The sequence below is a fragment of the Bufo bufo genome, chromosome 4 (assembly GCF_905171765.1).
Source record: "Bufo bufo chromosome 4, aBufBuf1.1, whole genome shotgun sequence".
Classification (NCBI taxonomy): domain Eukaryota; kingdom Metazoa; phylum Chordata; class Amphibia; order Anura; family Bufonidae; genus Bufo; species Bufo bufo.
The window spans coordinates 11,541,538-11,555,340 of NC_053392.1; the positions used below are offsets into that span (position 1 = coordinate 11,541,538).

The 13,803-nt window shown below is 45.9% G+C and overlaps 2 protein-coding genes and 1 long non-coding RNA gene across 3 annotated transcripts in view; 1 reads left to right on the forward strand and 2 right to left on the reverse strand.

The window, feature by feature from the left end:
* LOC120998305 (gastrula zinc finger protein XlCGF26.1-like) overlaps nucleotides 1–4,765 on the reverse strand; it is a 4,064,644-nt gene extending 4,059,879 nt beyond the window's left edge. Inside the window, exons 1-4 of the mRNA XM_040428942.1 lie at nucleotides 4,712–4,765; nucleotides 4,505–4,628; nucleotides 4,332–4,423; nucleotides 3,833–3,911 (exon numbers count right to left, since the gene is read on the reverse strand). Coding sequence (XP_040284876.1) covers nucleotides 3,833–3,911; nucleotides 4,332–4,423; nucleotides 4,505–4,628; nucleotides 4,712–4,735 — 319 coding nt within the window. The 5' untranslated portion in view covers nucleotides 4,736–4,765. The remainder of the gene's footprint in view (nucleotides 1–3,832; nucleotides 3,912–4,331; nucleotides 4,424–4,504; nucleotides 4,629–4,711) is intronic.
* Nucleotides 1–13,803, forward strand: part of LOC120998306 (oocyte zinc finger protein XlCOF7.1-like) — a 1,981,422-nt gene that overhangs the window by 609,066 nt on the left and 1,358,553 nt on the right. The window lies entirely within an intron of this gene.
* Nucleotides 640–3,454, reverse strand: LOC120998414. Its single transcript, XR_005778358.1, has 2 exons — nucleotides 3,393–3,454; nucleotides 640–834 (listed from the first exon to the last, which is right to left on the reverse strand). It is a non-coding gene; the product is annotated as an uncharacterized LOC120998414 (long non-coding RNA).

The following is a 13,803-nucleotide window of genomic DNA, read 5'->3' on the forward strand; positions in this document are numbered from 1 at the left end:
ATTGACAGAACATAAACTTTATTTATGATTAACATTTCTTAGCTTCACAGTTGCTAAGAGGGGGAGGGGGGGGGGGTGCTGTGCATTATGGCCAAACATCACTACCTTAATCTTGGCTGTCCAAAGGAGGTTGTTCCAGAAGTCTTATGGTTAAGATGGCAGCATGGTTCAAGTTTGCATGTTCATTTTAGAAAGAAGAGTCTTTCTCCTGGCAGCCTTTCCAAAAGAAGCCATACTTGTTCAGTCTTTTTCTAATTGTACTGTCATGAATGTGACCATTTAACATGCTGACTGAGGCCTGGAGAGTCTTAGATGTAGCTCTTGGGTTTTTTGCAATTTCTCTGAGCATTGCATAGTCTGACATTGGGGTGAATTTGCTTGGACGTCCACTCCTGGGAAGATTGTCAACTGTCTTGAATGCTTTCCACTTGTGAATAATTTTTCTCACTGTAGAATGATGGACTTCAAATTGTTTTGAAATGGCCTTATAGCCCTTCCCAGATTGATGGGCAGCAACTATTGCTCCTCTAAGATCATGACTTATGTCTTTCCTCCTTGGCTTTTTTTTAACAATTTGTGATTGGTCAGGAGAAGGCTCCTCATGATTAGGAGGATTATATAATGGATCTGGACTTGTGGTAACAATCTGTGATTGGTCAGAAGAAAGTTCCTCATGATTAGGAACATTATATAATAGATTTGTACTGTGAAGACCTGGATGGTTATTACGGGTAATGAGGTTTTCTCCTGAAGAGCGCTGCTCGATATCTTCATCTTCTACTATATGATCTAGTGATAACATGAAGTTTCCTTCAGAATTCTTACAGAGATTTTCTGTTAGGATAAAAAAAAAAACATTGTGTTGTTTTTTTTTTATACCAAACTGCAAACATGGTGGTCACAGAAAAAACGCGGTACATATATTTACTGTCTCAGATATAGACTAACTCGCTGAAAGGAATCGACTGTTTAAAAAGCAAAAACAACAAAACTTTATTTATATTGCTGGTTAAAATCTCTTAGTGGAAAATGCATTCGTCTATTAGTCCCTTATCAAATGGGGGGGGGGAGCAGAAAATTCTCCAACCCCCACAGTTTAGGTGGACAGTCAGCTGGCTTTTTGTACTATGTCCAGTGAGCCAGAGCTGATCCACAGTAACAAAACCTCACCAGTAATGTGGTAACAGTGATCAAGCTGGGACTCTAATTGTGTCCAGTCCCAGAGGTGTCACCCCAGTATTAGATAGCTAGCGTCCCTAAAGCATTGGATGAGACCCATGTACTGTATTAGATTCCATGATCTCATGGGACCCTTGCTGTAGAAAATGAAGCGACCAAAAACGACGAATCGTCCATTTGGACGCTTTTTTCCGTTTCACTGTTGGCCGTATGGGGAATATATCTTTATATTTTTATACTATGGGCGTTTTTGCACATTGCGACACCCATGATGTGTATTTTTTTCTACTTCTTTTATTTTGGGGAAAAAGGGGGTGATTAGAATTTTTTTTTTTTTTTTTTTTACTTTTTTATAGTTCACATAAGGAACTATAACATGCAGTCATCTGATTGCTATTGTATTGGAGTCTATGATTTCACTACTTTCCTATGGAGCCCTATTACAGGCAAGGGCTCCATAGGAAATACTATGCAGCAGCCTCCTGTCATTCATAAAGACACGGGCTGCTGCATACACGCTTCGGCTCCTCCGATTGCCACACGGGGGAGCACAACTAAAAGTGTGCACTTTCGGCTTCTGCGCGCTCAGTAGCCGTGGTCAGGATTGCAAAAACCGCAAGATAGAGAATTAGAGACTAAATAGTTGTGAAGTACAGTCCACTAAGGAGGGATCAAGATTCAAAATTGAAGGGGAGATTACATGGGCACTCCATTTACGTACTGGAGTGCCCTTGTGGTCTCCAGTATGTTGGTCGGACTATGAGAAAATTGAAGACTAGGGTCCAGGAACATAATGGGAATATCAAGAAGGGAATTGAGACTCATAGCGTTCCGTCAAATTTTAAAAAGATGCATAATAAAGATCCCAGTGGACTTTTATTTATGGGAGTCGAATGAGGCAATTATAAATGGCGGGTAGGGGACCCAGTAGCTTAAATCAATAAAAGTGAAGTGGAATGGATTTACAAACTGGGCACCCTGCAGCCGCATGGACCAAATATTGAGCTCGACCTAAAGCCGTGCTTAATTTAAGCTTTGGTAGTGGGCGATTTTTATTCTGTTTGGTTTTGATGTATTTAAAGTGTGAACTATATGAAGGAAATGGCCGGGGAATTAGAAGTGATGCCGGTGCTGTGGAGAGGTGTAGTCAATGGGAATGAAGCAGTAATTCCCCTACTGGTCAATTGGCATCACATGGTTGAAAAATGTGAATGGAATAGGAGGAGTCATGTGATCGTCAAAAAGTAAGAATGGGAAATAAGATGAACATTTCATTGGCTGCATCTGATCACGTGATTGAATTAAGTATGGAAAACAACTGGAGCTAGTGGCAGGGCGAGCTAACCGAAGGTACTGGGTGGGGGAGATACAGTCAGGTCCATAAATATTGGGACATCGACAATTCTAACATTTTTGGCTCTATACACCACCACAATGGATTTGAAATGACACGAACAAGATGTTCTTTACCTGCAGACTGTCAGCTGTAATTTGAGGGTATTTACATCCAAATCAGGTGAACAGTGCAGGAATTACAACAGTTTGCATATGTGCCTCCCACTTGCTAAGGAACCAAAATATCCTTTTCTCTAATCTGCTTTTGTTCTATTTCCTGAACACTACTATGGGGTCGGCCATCTTATCTGAGCTGTTAACAGCATTTATTGATACGCTTTACAGCAGTCGCCATGGACCATAGACAAAGTGGTCGGAACTTATGGGACAGATTTATATGGTAGTCTGTGCGCCTGAACTGAAATCTACTTTTCCTTTTCGGGAACCTGGCAAGGTTGGCAGAGAACGGCACTTGCACACAAACATTGTGCAAGCGCTGTTGAAAAAGTCACAAACATGCAGTGTTTATGATAAATCTGCCCCGATGACTTGAGAGCTTTCTTGACCTGCTCTGTGACCTGTGTAGAGGTCAGGAGGGAGCAGATAAGCTGTGATATCACCTATTGGGAATGCTGGATCCAGTGTTTTCTATATACACTATCAGAAAAAAGCCTGATGCTAAGCCGAGCGTTCAGCCTGGAGCATGAGAGGATAGAGAGAAGATCCTGGAGAAGATGTCTATGTGCAGTCACAGCTCCCTCCACTCCTGTACATAACACAGGGGTCACTGCCCGGAGTGCTAGTTTACTGGAGCTCTAAGGTGGAGCCTCACCTGAAGAAACCTCCAAATTCCCTTCCTCCCGCTCATGACTCCATACCTGTGGTCACATGGACTGGAATGTCCTCCTCCACCTCACTCTTACACGGGGGATCGCCCATCATCCGCTCTTCTTCATCCTCCACTTTAATATCAGTCACATCTTCCCCCTGATTTGTCATCTGTAACAATTCAGGACAATACAGCAGACAGGTGGGAAATCTAACAGATCCACATAAGAGACCCCCACAATCTATGACCCCTCTATGACTGCAGGACCCCCCTATATAGATGTGTATAGGGCTCAGCTCCATCTACCTGATGGTTCTCTGGGAGCTTCTCCTCTGGACAGTCCTGGGAATACAGAGGACGGGGACATCTCTCGGGGGGATCTCCTTCTCTGAGTCCATCTGTAGGAAACGCACAGGGAGAGATTATTACATGTGATGATGAGATGATGGGAGTAGTATCCAGGTGACCCATGACAGCCCCCCTCCTTACACTGCTGATCGCCCCATAAATCCGTCTCCTCTTCTGCTTCTTCTTTAACCTCAACCTTAATATCCATCAGATTTCCATCCTAAACAAGAAAAATGTTAAATGATCTTTGGTTCAATCACTTTCTGGTCAGATTCTGGGGAGACTTCAGCTCCATCTACCTGATGGTTCTCTGGGAGCTTCTTCTCTGGACAGTCCTGGGAATACAGAGGACGGGGACATCTCTCGGGGGGATCTCCTTCTCTGAGTCCATCTGTAGGAAACGCACAGGGAGAGATTATTACATGTGATGATGAGATGATGGGAGTAGTATCCAGGTGACCCATGACAGCCCCCCTCCTTACACTGCTGATCGCCCCATAAATCCGTCTCCTCTTCTGCTTCTTCTTTAACCTCAACCTTAATATCCATCAGATTTCCATCCTAAACAAGAAAAATGTTAAATGATCTTTGGTTCAATCACTTTCTGGTCAGATTCTGGGGAGACTTCAGCTCCATCTACCTGATGGTTCTCTGGGAGCTTCTTCTCTGGACAGTCCTGGGAATACAGAGGACAGGGACATCTCTCGGGATTTATCCTCTTGGAAAGAGAATCTAGAGGAGATAACACACAGACTGTATATATTACATCTATGTGATCCTTACACCTCTATAATCAGGAAAATCTCTTCTTACCTGGTGATGTCAGAGGCCGGGGAGCCTCCATCATGGCGTCCTCGTACAGATCCTCATGTCCTTCTATATACTCCCACTCCTCCATGAAGACAGAGGCAGCCACATCCTGACAACTTATAGAAACCTGACAACACAATGACACCGTCATCACCCAGACCCCTCCAGTGCTGTTACTGGAGAATTTCCCAGCATTCCCAGCAGTGTCACCTCTCCAGTCAGCAGCTCAATCATCTTGTGGGTGAGTTCTAGGATCTTCTGCTCATGTATCAGGGGGGGAGGCTCTGTGATGGGGGTCCACCCTCCTGACTCATGGATGATGGGAGTCCCCCCCGATGTCTTCTTCACTATGGTGTAATCCTGTGGATGGAGAGAGACACTTAGAGAAAGAAATTCCTTCCTGACTCCAGATCTACACTCAGAATCCCTCCCTGGATCATGGCCCCATCTCCAAGATGTCTTCTTCACTATGGTGTAATCCTGTGGATGGAGAGAGACACTTAGAGAAAGAAATTCCTTCCTGACTCCAGATCTACACTCAGAATCCCTCCCTGGATCATGGCCCCATCTCCAAGATGAGTGAATGTTTTGAAATTTAATTAAGGCCCAATTAGCATAGTAAGCATAGTCATACATAGTAAATGTAGTCCAGCACTCAAGAGGTTAAAACCTTGAATCCTCTATTGCTCAACATTAAAAATAGACTCCAGTGGTGTAAATAGTGGCGTACAGTCAACGCGTTTCAGTTATACAAACTCGCACACAACGCTCTGAGGTCTCCTAGGACTGAATCCAACCCATTTTAAGGTATTTAATGCAAAGACAGCATTAGTAATGTCGGAGAGACAGAGACATATATAGCTATAGGTAAATGCATAGTTGCCGTGGTTAGCAAGCAGCCTGTTTAATACCACAATGAATGGTCTGATTTATTATGCTTTTTAAAATGTAAAAATGTTCCAAAAATGATTCCATATTAGTGCACAGGCCTGTCGGTGTTTATACACACACGATAGTATCGGAAAAAGCTGTGGCTTTTTCTGAACATTTGATCTAAAAATTATCCCTTTTTGGGAGCAGCAGCACAGTATGGCACCTGACGTACAGGAGATATGCAGCTGTGTAGGGATAGATGTAGTGGCAGTAGTAGCCAGAGCACAGTATGGCACCTGATGCACAGGAGATATGCAGCTGTGTAGGGATAGATGTAGTGGCAGTAGTAGCCAGAGCACAGTATGGCACCTGATGCACAGGAGATATGCAGCTGTGTAGGGATAGATGTAGTGGCAGTAGTAGCCAGAGCACAGTATGGCACCTGATGCACAGGAGATATGCAGCTGTGTAGGGATAGATGTAGTGGCAGTAGTAGCCAGAGCACAGTATGGCACCTGATGGGCAGAAGATGTGTGGCTGTGCAGGGGTAGTAGTAGTGGCAGTAGTATCCACAGCTGTACAGTAGGGCACCTGATGGGCAGAAGATGTATGGCTGTGCAGGAGTAGTAATAGTGGCAGTAGTAGCTACAGGTGTACAGTATGGAAACTGACATACAGTATATGTCTGTGTAGGTAAAGTTGTAGTAGCCACAGCACAGTATAGAACTCGATGGACAAGAGATGTGTGGCTTTGCAGGGGTAGTAGTGGTGGCAGTAGTAGCCACAGCTGTACAGTATGGCACTTGATGGACAGGAGATGTGTGGCTGTGCAGGGGTAGTAGTGGTGGCAGTAGTAGCCACAGCTGTACAGTATGGCACTTGATGGACAGGAGATGTGTGGCTGTGCAGGGGTAGTAGTGGTGGCAGTAGTAGCCACAGCTGTACAGTATGGCACTTGATGGACAGGAGATGTGTGGCTGTGCAGGGGTAGTAGTGGTGGCAGTAGTAGCCACAGCTGTACAGTATGGCACTTGATGGACAGGAGATGTGTGGCTGTGCAGGGGTAGTAGTAGCTGCAGTGGCAATAAAGTATGGAGCATGATGGACAGGCAGAGAGCTGCACTGGCAATAAATAGCCAATCGTCAATGGCAGATCTATTCATTGTTATCAGCTGGAGATGTGTAAAAATCATCACAGATCCATGCCTGATTCATTTAGTAATTTTGTCTGCTTTGGTGTGACGATGCCACCTGCCGTGCTGAATACCCTTCTGACAGTCAGACTAGTGGTAGAAATCCTCCCTCCAGGCCACACTCCGGCCATCTCCTCCTCTGCTTCCTCTCCTCCTGGGTACAACCTGCCTACTTACCTTCTCATGGCTCCTACAACATGACTATTGGTCTCCATGATCCATCCCTGACCATACTAGTGGCTGATCTTCAGGTTCTCCATCACTTGGAAGGTCTGGAGGCCGTTCTCCAGGACCCTGGACTCTTCCTATCACTTCCTATGATGGATTCTCCTTCCCGATGTCTGACTTGTTACAGAATACAATAAAGAGGAGAGAAATCTAGAAAAGTTTACCTCTCCGCTCAGCAGGGAGATGATCTCCAAGGTGAAGTCTAATATTCTTCTGCTGATCTCCTTCCTGTCCATCCTTGGTGGTCATTCAGGAGAAGAGGAGAGAACTGGAGGAGCTGGAGGCTTCTAGTACTGCAGGCGCCTTTATGAGGAGAGGAGAGGCTGGAAATCCTCCAGGGACAAGAGCATTAGTGAGATCCAGAACCGCAGTTACTGCTCCTGGAGAGACCCCGCTTCTCAGAGCCCCCAGCACCGGGGATAAAGGGGGATTCTGGAGAAATGGCTGATACCAGAGAGAAGAAGAGGCTCCAGACACCACAGCAGTGACTACCGACCAGGACCTGCTCTGTATCTGCTGCACAGCAAGCGCTGAAGGACCTGGGATGATGTCACCGTCATGTGATCAGTGCAGGGGGCGTAGCCCAGCAGCAGAGATAAGTAATGTTGAAGGGCCTGTGATGACATCACGTCCATGTGACCAGTGAGGGAGGGGCAGTTCTGGGCAGACATTATATTGTATACTGGAGTGTGAACAGGAGGAGTCTCAGGGGTAACGCAACTTACTCTATAATATATAAGATGGCTTTTAGTCTTCCCTCAGATGTCTCAGAGGGGCTCATGCCGGTTGATAGATCTGCTGCAGGGACGGACACTTTTCTCTGACTCTGACTATTGTTTGTCTAAAATTCTGAATTTTGTGTCTGAATTGTGGCTCATTTTTGTAGAAAAATTATGCATCTCAGGCTAAACCCATTTTCCACAAAGCAACGCCGCTTTCCCTCTAAGCCTTACCCACTTTCCAAGCAAATTAGAAAAAAAACGGAGATACCGTAGTTGTACCAAGTTATACAAATTTGCGCCACTTTTGAGACGGATCCCAGGTGTGGACACATTACTACGTCTGGGCCCTTATTTCTTACGCCCCTCTCATACCTCAAAGTATCACTATGTGTAGAAGAAAGAGCCACCAGCATCAGCAGAGGGTAAAGGAGACATTTTACTTCACCTGTCTACAAGAATCCAAAATGGTATCCTGTCCCCTGGATTTGGGCAACTCAACACTAAAATCATTGGTTATGTGTCCATGGTCTCTTGTACTTGGTTAGGATCTTAACTGACCAGAGGACAAGGCTCTAAATGTCTGATTGCAGGCACAGATGTCACATCCTCAATAATCCCCTCCGTATCTTTCCTCATTTCTGGCCACTAAACAGAAAAGCAGATTGAAATCAACGTTTTTTTAGCTACTTTTGACAACATGCCAGTTAACTCACAAACTAAAAGGTAGAGAATCCTTGAGCTGAGAGGCCTTGGTTTATCACTTCAGCACATCTGTATGCGCCTAGGCTGAGATGTCACCACTGTGTAATGTTGTGTGTCTCGGTGGTAGGGAGAACGACAAACTGGGATGACAGAAAGAGGAGCAGAGGAGAACCTCTGCCCAGACGAATCGTCTGATTTGAAGAATGGCTTGTAGTTAGAGTAGAGCGAACATCTGGAAGTTCGGGTTCGACGGGTTTGGCCGAACTTCGCAAAAAAGTTCGAGTTCAGGACCCGAACTTGACCCTGAACCCCATTGAAGTCAATGGAGACCCGAACTTTGGAGCACTAAAATGGCTCTAAAAAGTCATGGAAAGGGCTAGAGGGCTGCAAAAGGCAGCAAAATGTGGTTAAGAGCCTGGCAAGTGCTCTGGAAACAAATGTGAATAGGAAAATGACTTCAAATAACATAAAATACGTAAAAATAAAAAATAATAATCTTGCTCTAGGAGGGGGAGGTCCATATGGAGTAGGAGGTGGAGGAGGCGGTGGAGGAGGAGGAGGTAGCCAACACAGTTTATTTTTCAAAAAAATTATATTTCCCAAAACATTGGGAAATATAAAAAATAAAACAAAGAGAAAGTGCGCTGGAGTACAACAATGGCTGGGTATACATGTCTATTCTGCACAAGGTACGGACAAGACCTGTGGGATCCCTGCCTGGTTCATTTTAATGAACGTGAGCTTGTCCACATTGGCTGTGGACAGGCGGCTGCGCCTTTCTGTGATAACCCCCTCCTGCCGTGCTAAATAAACGTTCAGACAATATACTGGCTGCAGGGCAGACCAGCACCTCCAAAGGGCAAGCTCAGGCCATGTGCCCAATTTAGAGACCCAGAAGTTGAAGAGGGCAGACCCATCAGTCAGTACTTGTAGGCGTCTGCACACATACTGCTCTACCATGTCGCACGTCCCCGTGACGTCCATGATCCAATTGGATATCTTCCCTATCAACTTTCTATGTTCTTTTATGCGCCTACCATGGTGATCACGGGTAACGGGGAATCAGGGTTCCATGCCGGAGAGGGATCCTCAGAAAGGGATACCACATCCAAGGGAGGTCAATGGCTGAAATTTGATCGGGTAGAAATGTGGGACAAGTTATTAAAGCGGAAGAATCGAAGGAAAGGAGGGGGCGCGCGGCAATTACCCACTCCCGACTCGGGGAGGTAGTGACGATAAATAACAATACAGGACTCTTAAGATGCCCTGTTATTGGAATGAGTAATAAAAAATTACAGGGAATGTCACTGCGGTATTTTGGATGAGGAAACGTTATACAGGAGAGGCCCTGCTGCCGCTTTGTTGACTCTGGATAACTTCTGCCTGATCGCACGTCCCTGTGACGTCCATGATCCAATTGGATATCTTCCCTATCAACTTTCGATGTTCTTTTATGCGCCTACCATGGAGATTACGGGTAACGGGGAATGAGGGTTCCATGCCAGAGAGGAAGCCTGAGAAAGGGATACCACATCCAAGGGAGGTCAATGGCTGAAATCTGATCGGGTGGAAATGTGGGACAAGTTATTAAAAATAATAAAAGAAAAACAGGTGCACACTGCGGTCTTACTAACCCTCGTACTGGTGTAAAATTTAGAGATTAGCCAACATATCCTGCTTGGAGGACATGTCTGAGCCAGAGCACCGTGCCAAGGTTTCTCAAGTAGCTCGGGACCTAACGCTAAACCTACCTGGGCCGTATGGGCAATACCAGGAGCTAGTGGGCAAATTACAGGAGCGCAAGGTCCGACTCACAGTCAATCTCCCAGTAACCTCCAGCATGTGACCATGCATACAGTGGGAGGAGGCAGAGAGCTCTGAGCCCCACCCAAGACTGGCTGATTTAGCCCGGGCCTCACATGTGCACCAGAATGCTGCCTGGGGATGGAAATAAAAGCGCATTTAGACTAGGAGTTTATACACCTCCAAAAAATTCAATATACAAACTACAGATTGGCATGGTATAAGAAAGCAGGAAGTGCTCAACCCCATATGCAGTGGTGCATCTATACAGGGGGAGCAGATCCTGCACTTGTGGTTGGAGAGGGATACCACATCCAGGGTGGGTCAATGGCTGAAATCTGATCGGGTGGAAATGTGGGGCAAGTTATTAAAGTGGAAGAATCGAAGGAAAGGAGGGGGCGCGCGGCAATTACCCCCTCCCGACTCGGGGAGGTAGTGACGATAAATAACAATACAGGACTCTTAAGATGCCCTGTTATTGGAATGACAAACACTTATGCCTAAACGGCTACTAACCACTCTTGTCCCAGACAATAAAACTTAACTTTTACTTATTTTATTAAAACAAGTGAGAGAAATGTGACAAGTGAACTAACTGAAGGATTAAAATCACTGATGCTATTAGTGACTGGTAAATAACGTGTATGAGCAGGCGGGGGTGCACTAACCCGAACTGCCTTGCACAACAGTCCCTGCTGTATTCGCTAGGGTATTATACTGTGCCTGGTATCTATTGTACCCCCACGATTGGGGTGTAGATTGTGGAATAGACCTATTAACACTAGGTGTTTTACATCAAGCACACAGATTCCAGTCTAGCTCAATGGAGTGCAGCAAGTTAAAACCTACATTCCACCCCCCCAACATGTTTCGCCAGCTACTCTGGCTTCATCAGGGGTATTGGGCAGACTTGAGTGACCAACGCTGGTATAGAAAATTTATAGGCTGCCCTCTCACTAACTGTGATGATGGGAGCCAATCTGTTTCAACACAGCAGAACTTCAGCTGCATTTCTGGTGGATACTTAGACACTGTTTCAAAACAGGTAAGGAATTTGTTAGACAGGTTATCACTATTGTCTGATTGCAAATGAGCATAGGTGATTAAGGTGTTAAATTTGTTGTTGGGGAGGAGCTTTTGTGGGAGTGTGTGTATATATAGCCACATAGTATTAGCTTGCCTAATTATAACCTGCTGCCTTTTCAAGTGCTGATTTTTATAAGTGCATTGGAGATGTTCAGGAGGTAATCTGGAGGTGGATACAATCTAAAAAAGTAAGATTTGTTTGTTTAAAATCTTTCCCCTCTTTACAATGGCAGACCTGGTTCTGTGCAGGACTTGTTGTGCTTTTATTTCAGGTTCCACTCTTCAGAGGTTTGGATGCTGTCTCATCTATTTGTACAGCTTACAAGGCAAATCCTTAAAAGGCATATGTTCTGGTACCACACCATTCCTACTACTTGGTTGTGGTGCTTACGTTAGGAGGGTTCATTCTAGGGCTGCAACGATTAATCAATGTAATCGATAATAATCGATAACTGGATTCGTTATCGACGAATCCAGTTATCGAATAATCGCCGATTCGTTGATATGCGGGCGGGCGCCGGGCGGTTTACTTTAAGTCACTGCATCTTTATTTTACCTTACAATCGTGACGCTCCAGTAACAACACTGCAGGCAGAGCCGAGGGCGGCGTAACGTCACTTACTCATGTGACGCGCCTGCTCCGCCTCCTTCATTCATAAAGTGGGCGGAGCAGGTGCGTCACGTGAGTAAGTGACGTTACGCCGCCCTCCGCTCTGCCTGTTAGTTGTTACTGGAGCGTCACGATTGTAAGGTAAAATAAGGATGCATTGAGTGATTAGTCTGCTGGTAGCAGCAGGGCCGGGGCTGTTATGGGTAGGGGGATCGGTCTATGGCACTGCTATGGGGAGGGGGAAATCTGTCTATGGCACTGCTATGGGGAGGGGGGATCTGTGCACTGTTATGGGGAGGGGGGATCTGTGCACTGTTATGGGGAAAGGGATCTGTGCACTGTTATGGGGAAAGGGATCTGTGCACTGTTATGGGGAAAGGGATCTGTGCACTGTTATGGGGAAAGGGATCTGTTATGGGCATAACAGTGCACAGATCCCTTTCCCCATAACAGTGCACAGATCCCTTTCCCCATAACAGTGCACATATCCCCTTTCCATAACAGTGCACATATCCCCCTCTCCATAACAGTGCACATATCCCCCTCTCCATAACAGCGCCACCCACAGATCCCCCTCTCCATAACAGCGCCACCCACAGATCCCCCTCTCCATAACAGCGCCACCCACAGATCCCCCTCTCCATAACAGCGCCACCCACAGATCCCCCTCTCCATAACAGCGCCACCCACAGATCCCCCTCTCCATAACAGCGCCACCCACAGATCCCCCTCTCCATAACAGCGCCACCCACAGATCCCCCTCTCCATGACAGCGCCACCCACAGATCCCCCTCTCCATGACAGCGCCACCCACAGATCCCCCTCTCCATGACAGCCCCACCCACAGATCCCCCTCTCCATGACAGCCCCACCCACAGATCCCCCTCTCCATGACAGCGCCACCCACAGATCCCCCTCTCCATGACAGCGCCACCCACAGATCCCCCTCTCCATGACAGCGCCACCCACAGATCCCCCTCTCCATAACAGCGCCACCCACAGATCCCCCTCTCCATAACAGCGCCACCCACAGATCCTCCCCATAACAGTGCCATCCACAATTTGTTTTAATATGGCCTTTGGACATAATTTTTCAAGTAAAATCATATAAACCGCTTTGTTTTGTAATTTGGTCGTTTTTCCCCGATTAATCGATTAATCGTAGAAATTAATCGGCAACTAATCGATTATTCAAATAATCATTAGCTGCAGCCCTAGACTTCATTCCTCCAAATTTTTTGGAATGCTCCCTGAAAATACCTTTTTAGCTTGAAGTGAAAGATCTAATTCCCAGAGTCCTCCATCATATTATTACACTAGATTGGCTTCAGCATGTAGACCTTACAGGGAAATTTCCTGATGGGCCGATGCCCAGGGGAGCTGCCCAAGCCCTCCTCTATGCCGCTGGCTGGGCTCCTAATGAGCTCTTAGGGGTAATTACACGATTCACAATTGCACATGCCCCCTGAATCAGAGACAACTGGAGAAAGGGAACAGAAAATGGCAGCTATTGATGGCCACCACACAGGGACACCTTTTGGGGCAATATATTGTGCTGCTCTGTGGTGTGGTATTTTACTCTATGGTATTGCTGACTAAGCCTACTTGTGTTGCCCCGCCTCCTGTAAATTTGTACCCGCCTACAACATGGCGCCACTTTTAGTAATTTTTTTCCAGGGCCACATTAAATTCACAGTCCACCCATGAAAGACGGCACCACCGTCCAGGTCAGACTTTCTCGGATGCAGGATATACATTCTTTGACATTAGACAGTCTCCATCCATGACACTTTCCAAGATCCTTATGGAAGTCTGGCCACCTCCACATTATCTCATCTGTATCTATCTTCTCCAATTACTTCATTTAATTGTATGCCTTTGTTTCCCTTTGGTGGTTTTCCTTTGTTATGTCTGGCCATGTCCTTCTTTTTTCATCTTGTAGATCTTCCCCCTTTGCTTTATACAGTGTTGACTTGAATATTTCTGCATTTTATAAACTCTCCTCCCTTCCTAAAATTACTATGCAATGGCTAGGTAGACTTTGGATCTATTCATTTTGTATGTTCTGGGGCTTATGCTGTTACC